The 9984-nt window shown below is 34.5% G+C and overlaps 2 protein-coding genes across 2 annotated transcripts; both read left to right on the top strand.

Annotated features, from left to right (window-relative positions):
- Positions 1-176: 176 nt before the first annotated feature.
- On the top strand, positions 177-5145 carry LOTGIDRAFT_154010 (hypothetical protein; the record flags this gene model as incomplete). Its single annotated transcript, XM_009061744.1, has 12 exons — positions 177-478; positions 597-756; positions 1124-1294; positions 1512-1603; positions 1785-2014; positions 2407-2657; positions 2866-3088; positions 3379-3468; positions 3674-3879; positions 4023-4223; positions 4645-4819; positions 5030-5145. The coding sequence occupies 12 exons, from the start codon at positions 177-179 to the stop codon at positions 5143-5145; spliced, it is 2217 nt and encodes a 738-aa protein (XP_009059992.1).
- A 632-nt stretch (positions 5146-5777) lies between these two features.
- LOTGIDRAFT_228910 (hypothetical protein) lies at positions 5778-9925 on the top strand (the record flags this gene model as incomplete). Its single annotated transcript, XM_009061743.1, has 9 exons — positions 5778-6080; positions 6299-6458; positions 6718-6888; positions 7346-7664; positions 8080-8330; positions 8424-8646; positions 8783-8872; positions 9166-9371; positions 9680-9925. Coding segments are annotated over 9 exons (1969 nt in total), but the record flags the coding sequence as incomplete, so codon positions are not given.
- Between the last annotated feature and the right edge of the window lie 59 nt (positions 9926-9984).

Here is a 9984-nt window from a genome sequence, read left to right as displayed (position 1 = left end):
GTTACTAACATTCAATATAAAGTTAACAAAATCCATTGCGTTTCTATACACGTTCACTTTCAAAATGTATTTACATGCAGTGGTATCATTGATTTGATATTAAGTCAAGAGTACATTGTTATCTATATGGGATGTTGTTGATTAAAATATCAATTGTTATTTTAGGCTCTACCATTATGGTGGGGGCTAGTTTAATCATCTGTTTAGCGTCTCTGGTTGAGCTGTCGATTCAAGATTACCCTTTTAACAATGTATCATTATCCTGGGACGCTAGGGTAGATGATCTGGTGGGTCGATTGACTTTAGATGAAATAACACTACAGCTGGCGAAAGGTGGTGCTGGTATCAACGGCCCCGCTCCTGCTATAAAGAGACTTGGTATTGGACCATATCAGTGGGACACAGAATGTCTACATGGTGATATGGGAGAGAATGCTACAGCTTACCCAGAATCTATAGGACTAGCTGCTTCATTCAGGTAGGCTGAACCTCCTATTCATGTCTTGGGATTTACTATCCAACATGTTCCTAAATACTTGATTCCTTGTTGTAAGATGGAAATACCTTATAATTTCTATCGATTTTTCGTGTTATAGTACAGATCTGATATTCCGAATGGCTGAAGCTACAGCAGTAGAAGTCCGAGCTACTCATAACGCCGCAGTACAGAATGGGTCGTATGTAGATCACACTGGATTGAGTTGTTTTGCTCCAGTTATAAATATTATGAGAGACCCTAGATGGGGCCGCAATCAGGTAAGCGAAGATGTGAATCAAATATTGTCACTATGTCTATAGCACAGAGATTTGTTATAAAGTATTGAGTATATATTGCATATTACTGACGAGGTTTTATTGTCCTGGTGTTTTTATCTGCAATAGCAATACTCACAGTCCCGAATACATTTTGAATCGTCTTTTTAGTTTTGTTTCTAACATTTCTGCTTCTAATTTGTTTAATGATGACAGAAAACTTAAAAAAACACAGACATCATTTTTGCTATAATGTATAAAGGTATTAGCTATTAAAGGACAATGGGCTTTTTTGTTTTGTGTGCGACTTTCATCTTCGCATTCGTTAAGCATTAAACAGGGTTCTGATTGTGCAGTATTTATATTACAGGAAACGTATGGAGAAGACCCTATAGTAAATGGCATGCTGGCTAGTGCGTTTGTGAAAGGTTTACAGGGGGATCATCCTCGTTTTATCAGAGCTAATGCTGGATGTAAACATTTTGATGTATATGGCGGTCCTGAAAACATTCCAGTAGATAAAACAAGATTCAGTGCTAATGTACATTGTAAAATTAGTAATATATAACTATCTTTATCTGCCCAACTCTGTCCAAAACTCAATGAATATCATTTGAACCTTACCATTATGCATAAGGTAATTTTGGCGTCCGTTTAGCTGTGTTTTATGCCGTATTGAGCGATATGAGGTTGATATATAATATGAAAATATATGTTGAAATCAGGCAATTTGCGGCGTATCTCGAAATTTTCTTCAGGTTACTTTAAGAGATTTGAGAACAACGTTTCTACCAGCGTTTAGATATTGTGTTGAAGCTGGATCACACAGTCTGATGTGTAGTTATAACAGGTAAAGACAAGAAAAGCTGAATATGTTGTTATTTTCTCCATTCTGTACAAGCGAAAGTTAAAACAAAATAAATTTTAATTTGGGTCAACGAAACGCTGCGACTTGAATGTTTAAATGACTACAACACTTATCATTCACCACCATTACCATTTTCAATTTCTTCTTTTTCAAATACTGAAAGTATCAATGGAGTACCAGCCTGTGCCAATAAATTTCTATTAACTGATGTATTAAGAAATGAATGGGGATTTAAAGGTTATGTTATTAGTGATCAAGTTGCTGTGGAATTGATAAAGGACTCACATCATTATTACACTAATAACATTGATACAGCAGCAGGAGCCATCAATGCTGGACTCAATCTTGAACTTGCCGGCGTACATGAACTTAGAGAGGTGTTTATGAGTATTCGTGAGTATTTTGTCCAATATTCCAGGAGCTGCATGACTCCGATGCGAAATACTTTTGCTATATGATTTAATAATTGACGCCACATTAATGTTGGAGAGTGTTTGCTGCATAATGTTTTACAACACGTAAAGTGCCTTTATTCCCCTTTATTGAGAAGTAATTGGAAGGGGTGTTCTTGATCGACTGAGTAGTTTTCGTCTGTTTTTCTATGTCAGCAAAAATGGTGCATCTTTTCGAATACAAATCCATAACATAAAACCATCTGTATTCACAACACGAGACTAGTTTCTGATATTTTACAGGGGAGTTTGTCTAATTTTAGGTTTTGCAATAGCTCAAGGACTTTTATGTACATTGCTTGTATGATTAATTACATTAAATATGATTTTAAGCTGATGCTATTAAAGAGGGTAAACTGACAGAAGATTTGGTACGAGAAAGAGTGAAGCCATTGTTTTATACTAGAATGAGGTTGGGAGAATTTGATCCACCAGAAATGAATCCCTACGCCTCAATTACTACTGATGTTATTGAAGAAAAATCTCACAGAGATCTAGCTGTAGAAGCTGCTATGAAAACTTTAGTTTTGTTGAAAAATGATGGTGTTCTTCCACTCAAGAAGTCAGAATATGATTCCATTGCCGTAAGTCATCTCTGAAATTTATTTTGTAAAAATTTGTCATTTATTGATTACAATATAAAAATATTAAGTAGGCTAAGGAGCTTCAATTTTCTGGTTTTATCAGTGGAACCGTCATCTTGGCGGTTATTCTTAAATTTCTTATTCAGCTCATTGCTCACGAAAGTGTTCCTGCAATTAGCAAAATAATCACTTATTTCATATTTTACAGGTTGTTGGACCAATGGCCAATAACCCTTACTTACAGAACGGTGATTATGCTGCAAGTCCCGATTTCAAGTTTGTCAGTACACCAATAGACGGTCTTCAATCACTAGCTAATAAAATGAATTATGCTGCTGGATGCAGAAGCACTAGATGTATACTGTATGATCCGTTTTCTGTTAAAAAAGCGGTCACGAATGTTGAAATAGTTTTGATCTGTGTTGGTCTAGGTGAGCTTATTATTTATGGTTACTTTATAAGTCAATGAATATTGATAATTGTCGAATTTTTGAGTTTTCTGACATGAGATATTTGCTCTCTGGTAAAACTCAAATTTTATCATTGTCAAGTCTGTTTCTAGTAGAATTTCAATAAACTAATGTTAGTGGACAATATATATTTATATATGAATATGGTGAAGAAAGATAAAATTTCTTTACTTACTTATATTTCATTGCATTTGGGTTCAATACAGGCAACCAATTATAAGATGCAAAATATTTTTGTATTTACTATAAAGGTACATTGGTTGAAGCTGAAGGTAAGGATAGAACAGATCTAGAATTGCCCGGCCAACAACAAACTTTAATACAAGATGTCATACATTACAGTAAGTAAATAACTAAAATATTTATCAAGAGAACGAATAAATTAACATTTACTCAATACACGGCGTTTAAAAGACATCACTGAAATGTCAATATTCAAAACTATTATACTAAACCTTTGGTAATTTTGACGTTCACTTTTTATTTATTTCAATCCCATATTTAGCAAATCTCATCCATACTCTACTCGTCCTTAATTTGCTTCAGGTGGATCGGCAAAGATTGTTTTAATATCATTCAATGCTGGACCAGTCAATATTACATGGGCTGATATGAATCCAAGAGTATCAGCAATTATAGCTGCTTTCTATCCAGGACAAGCTACTGGTGTTGCTCTGAAGAATGTTTTAATCAATCCTAATCAGTCAGTGTTTGGAAGGTTACCCTATACGTGGTACTACTCAGAACATCAGGTATTTATCATCAGCTTACGTTAAGCTTGCATTGTGTCAAGTCTAGGTTGAAGATTGCCTTTAAAGACTATCGTGTTTATCAGCCTATTGATATGTATTAAATATACTAAATAAGCAATGTAGACTTTCCTTTACATTTTAAGGTTCCAGAAATTACCAACTACTCAATGCAGGGCAGAACATATCGATATTTTAAAGGAGAACCATTGTATCCATTTGGTTATGGTTTAACTTATACTAAATTTGAATATTCTAAATTGCAAGTACCGGCTACAGTACAGGCTGGTGATATTACTAATATATCAGTTACCGTTAGAAATACCATGAATATTGTTGGTGATGAGGTAAGTGGAATGGGACCTTTTCTTAATGCTTTGTTGGCTATCCTTACGCTATCTCGGCCCTCATTTCATTTCCAGCAGGTTGCGCAGTTTTACCGATTCAGATCCAGAGTGACGCATCAAATCCTTTAATTTTGATCCCGTTTATTTGAACTTTTGCGTTATTTTGATTCTTGATTTTAGGATTTTTACCTCGAAAATTTTTGTAGGTGGTTACTTTGACATTCCTGTATGAATGAATGGAAGCGAAGACAGTCTAGATTTATACATGCCCACTTTTTAGGAAACTTATCTGGAAATGAAAATTGCCTCACTTTTATACCGTTGCTAATTGATACAGGTTTACTGAATTTAACCCTTCTGGAGAACTTAAAGATTCATGTATATCAAAACGGAACTACATCCATATATTTTATGTTTTTAGGTAGTTCAAGTATACATTTTGTGGTTAAACTCAAGTGTAGAAACACCACAGTTACAATTAGTAAACTTTACCAGGTTGACTCTACAAGCTTATCAAACTATAACTTACCATTTCACCATTAAACCACAAAATATAGCTGTATATACAGATGATAGAGGATGGGTTGTAGAACAAGGTAAATAGAGCTATAACTGGGAGGGGGAGGGGGGTGTGGGCGGGGTCCAATACAGCAATAGACTTCAATCCCATATTTCATTTCAAGTCCAATTCTAACATGTACAAGACTTATAATGTGTTACCTCGAACTTAACTTGACCATGCTGAAGTGAATATGTAAATAGATATAAATTTGAAAATGTTCATCCTCTTATGAAATATATTTCAGGTGACCTAAACGTGTATGTCGGAGGTGAACAACCAAATCAAAAGAAACATGGCGGAACAATGGTTTTAGATGGTCAGATACATATCAATGGAACGAAAATACTTGGATTCTATTAAAATTAATAACTAATGTATGCGTTCTTAAAAATACAACAAAAAACAAGCATGGCACAATATTTAATTGCACGATTATTTATAGATTCATGTATCGCATTGGGTTTTTCCGCTTTAATAGCACAATTTAAATAAGTAGTTTGCAATTCATCTTATGGACTCTCCCATGCGTGCTTTTCTTTTCGAAATAATAAGGTCGATGATTGTATATCCGCACGTGCTTTTCTTATCGAAATAATAAGGTTTTATAGTTGTTAAGAAAAGTTCACTTGCTAAATCGGGTATTTTTCTTTCTGGACTTTTCTGTCTTTCTTTATTATCACATAACAACAAAATTCACAGAAAATTTTTCACTCTATTATGTAAACCTTTTTGACTAATATGTCCAAGACCCCACGATTAGATTTACGCATTTTCGTTCATTCGATACCTGGATTCTTTCCCTTGACTGCCATTCACATGTAAATACACTCGGCGACAAAATCTTTATTAAGTCATGTAGGATATATCACTTAGTACAATCGAAATGATGTCAAGGATATTCAATACAGTTATCATATAGCCTTAAAGATAAAGTTTCAAATACTTGTATATAAGAAAATTATAGTTTTATATATCTATTCATCAACAATCACCATGAAAGTAGCCGTATTAGTGATATTGGTTCCATGTCTGGTGGGATTATCTGTTGAGGATTACCAATTCCGAAATGTATCACTAGGGTGGTATGCTAGAGTAGATGATTTGGTAGGCCGACTGACTTTAGATGAAATAACACTACAGATGGCTAAAGGCGGTGCTGGTATCAACGGCCCAGCTCCAGCCATTCCAAGACTAGGTATTGGACCATATCAATGGGATACAGAATGTCTACATGGTGATGTTGGACACAATGCCACAGCTTATCCTCAATCTATTGGACTAGCAGCTAGTTTTAGGTAAACAAATATTATTATTGTCGTCATGTCATCTCGTGTCAAGTAGAAAATCCTGCGCCTACGCGTACGTCCACGTGGTGATTAATTCTTCTCTAAACTATGATTCAACAGAATTTGTCTAATACAAAGCAGTCATCTCTTCTTGTCATTTCACCAATCATATTCATTAGTCTTCATTAGCCCAATCAGATGCTGAACTACATTTCATTTCTTTTCAGCACAGATCTGATCACACGACTGGCTGAAGCTACAGCAGTTGAAGTCAGAGCTACTCATAACGCAGCTGTTCAAAACGGGTCGTACATACAGTATACTGGATTGAGTTGCTTTGCTCCAGTAATAAATATTATGAGAGATCCAAGATGGGGTCGCAATCAGGTAAGCAGTACGGGTCAGTGGGGTTAACTGGCATGTTGAAAGCCTGTAGTTTTTGTTTTTTTGGACAGGGTGTACATCGTAGCCATTGTGTGTCTCAGGCTGTGTACATCGTCACTTTCAGACCCGACAGCCGATGATGTTTGCTGTTAATAATGTTTGAGTATTATCCTGTGTGGTAATTTTAGTTCTCCACTTATAGTGAAATTGGGGATTATCACCAAATGATTAGACGACTTTACCTCTGTGTATTTTAATGTAGGAAACTTATGGAGAAGATCCTGTTCTTAATGGTATGTTATCACAAGCTTATATTAAAGGTTTACAAGGAGATCATCCGAGATATGTTAGAGCTAGTGGTGGTTGTAAACATTTTAATGTTCATGGTGGACCAGATAATATTCCAGTTTGGCGAGGTGCATTTAGTGCCAATGTAAGTCTTTTTTTCTAAAACGGAAATTACAAAAATCCGTGATGCTAATAAATGTTTCTTTTAAAGAAGGTAAGGAATAGCTCATTCTTTATCATCGTAGGTTACTACTCGAGATTGGAGAACAACATTTCTACCAGCATTTAGATAGTGTTGAAGATGGTACATACAGTCTTATGTGTAGTTATAATAGGTAGTATATATCATTATATAATATCATTTTAGGCGGTCGTCCATCTATTTTTTATTTTGAAGGGAGAGTTTGATTCTCTCAAATGATCAGGCCTAGGATGGAACTTATACAACAGGAATAAGCGGTCCTGAACTGTTGTATACATATCTTACTCATGTATATCGATTGCGTTGATTGACAGTTGGATTTTGGAAAATATTGCCTATGCGTATGGTAAACTTAAGGGGGCTTTGCTTTTATAAAATGGTTCAGACATTTTTCACCTAGGAATCGTCGGAATGTGGAGAAAGCATGACAGTGTACAACGGAATATTTGCTTATCGAAGCATTATCGTTATGCTTTCTGTTTGCTTCAGCATCAATGGAATACCAGCCTGCGCCAATAAATTTCTATTAACTGATGTATTAAGAAAAGAATGGGGATTTAAAGGTTATGTGGTCAGTGATCAAGAAGCTGTAGAACTGATTATGAATGGACATCATTATTTTAATAATAGTATTGATACAGTAGCAGGAGCTATCAATGCTGGAGTTAATCTGGAATTGGGAGGTCCAACGGAGAAAAATCAAACTTTTATGCACATACGTAAGTTAATACTCAACTATCTTTAAAACGAGCTTTCCGCATTGATTATCGAGAGATTTTGATTGGTCAAACCCTGCAAAGGATTTTAATTTCACTGGTGAATAATTTCATTTAAAAAATATGTCCACTCTCTAAAAAACAATTTTCGGTTGAAAAGTTTGGTTTAACTGTAAATGCTGATCTGGTTGTTTTGTTTCTTAGTTTCTGTTAGTTACAACACTCGTCGTTCCATTTTTGATCTGACGAGATTTTGCTTTTTAAACTAATTTTTATCCAATAGTATAAATCGTTTGTTGTACCAAAAAATAAAACATCATTTAAAGAAAACTTCTAAATACAAATCAATGCTTCAGAATGAAAATCCCCGAATTCCTCATAATTCAGTAGTTATTGTGTATGCATTTCATTTCTCAAGCTGATGCTGTAAAGGCTGGAAAACTTACAGAAGATTTGGTACGAGAAAGAATGAAACCATTATTTTATACTAGAATGAGGTTGGGAGAATTTGATCCACCGGAAATGAATCCCTACGCCTCAATTACTACTGATGTTATTGAAGAAAAATCTCACAGAGATCTAGCTGTAGAAGCTGCTATGAAATCTTTTGTTTTGTTGAAAAATGATGGTGTTCTTCCACTCAAAAAGTCAAAATATGATTCCATTGCTGTGAGTATTATGTTTTCAGTTTTTTTTGTCTGGTTTGCTACAATGGTGTTTCAGAGTGATGTTTCTGTTTTGTTGTTTTATTTACTTTTTCAGATTGTGGGACCAATGGCGGACAATGCGTTGATGCAAATTGGTAGTTATTCCACTGTGCCGGATCCGAGATTTGTTACCACAGTTAGAATGGGATTGAAATCTCTTGCTTCTGAAGTTAATTATGCTAGTGGATGTCCAAATACTTCCTGTACAACGTATGATGCAGCGGCAGTGAAAAAAGCAGTTTCAAATGTAGACATAGTCTTTATCTGTATTGGACTAGGTAATTATTTTATTTAATAACCTATTATTACACTTTCCTAGACTTACAGACAGTCTAAAAGAAATAAATGATTTTATTGGTCAGTGAACTACAAACTTTTCCATTTTTGAAATATTGTCGTTTTTACATGTTTCAGGTCCCTTGCTGGAAAATGAAGAAAATGATAGACGGAACATCGAGTTACCTGGATACCAGCAGTTGCTCATACTAGATTCTATTATTAATAGTAATTACAGTGATTACTTTTTAATACACCAAATAAAACATTCTAAACACTATTACCTCCAAACTGTGGCTGTAACTGTAACCAGCATTTTTGACTTTCGAAAAAAGGTTAAGGGATTAAAGTCTAAAAGATTTTCAACGAATGATCTAGTCGATGCTCACCCTTCATGTTTATACAAAACTAATTTTGGACAAAATTTTTTGTAATTTTTCCCAACGATCAATATTTAAAAACTCAGTCATAAAGCATGGTATAATGTTATTGTCCAAATTATCAAAGTATATTTTTTTCAGGTGGCTCAGCGAAGGTTGTTTTAATAACATTTAATGCTGGACCGGTCAATATTACATGGGCTGATATGAATCCAAGAGTATCAGCAATTATAGCTGCTTTCTATCCAGGACAAGCTACTGGTGTTGCTCTGAAGAATGTTGTAACCAATCCTGTTCCGTCAATGTTTGGAAGGTTACCCTATACATGGTATCATACGGCACTACAGGTTTTTTATTAAATATATTTTGATACAGTGAAGAACTTTGATTCTGTTTCTAAACGACAGTTTTACTCGAGTGCGATGTGACCAAATAATTTGGTTTGAATATCATAATGATATTGTTATCTAATCGGTTCCATTTTGGAGTTGAGCCATGTGTTATAAAAACATGAATTTATGTGGCTAATTTCATAATTATTTAAATAACCATACAACTTCAATAATTTGATGCAACAAAATAGGCTTCTATACTACATCCAAATACAAAATTTGCTCAGTAGTTAAGATTTCAAAACTCTATTTTCTATTTTAAGATTCCATCTATGACCAATTACACAATGCAGGGCAGAACGTATCGATATTTTAAAGGAGAACCATTGTATCCATTTGGTTATGGTTTAACTTATACTAAATTTGAATATTCTAAATTAAAAGTACCAACTACAGTACAGGCTGATGGTATTACTAATATATCAGTTACCGTTAGAAATACCATGAATATTGTTGGTGATGAGGTAAAACTTTGTTTTGAAGTAATGATGCAGATTGTTTGGAAGTGAGCATCACAAAATACAGATCTATCGCATTATTTGATTAGTTTACACGGCTAAAAGATTAA

Source organism: Lottia gigantea (assembly GCF_000327385.1).
Source record: "Lottia gigantea unplaced genomic scaffold LOTGIsca_5, whole genome shotgun sequence".
In the NCBI taxonomy this organism is placed as follows: domain Eukaryota; kingdom Metazoa; phylum Mollusca; class Gastropoda; family Lottiidae; genus Lottia; species Lottia gigantea.
The sequence above is the reverse complement of the archived record's forward strand: the minus strand, read 5'-3'. Positions and strand labels throughout refer to the sequence as shown.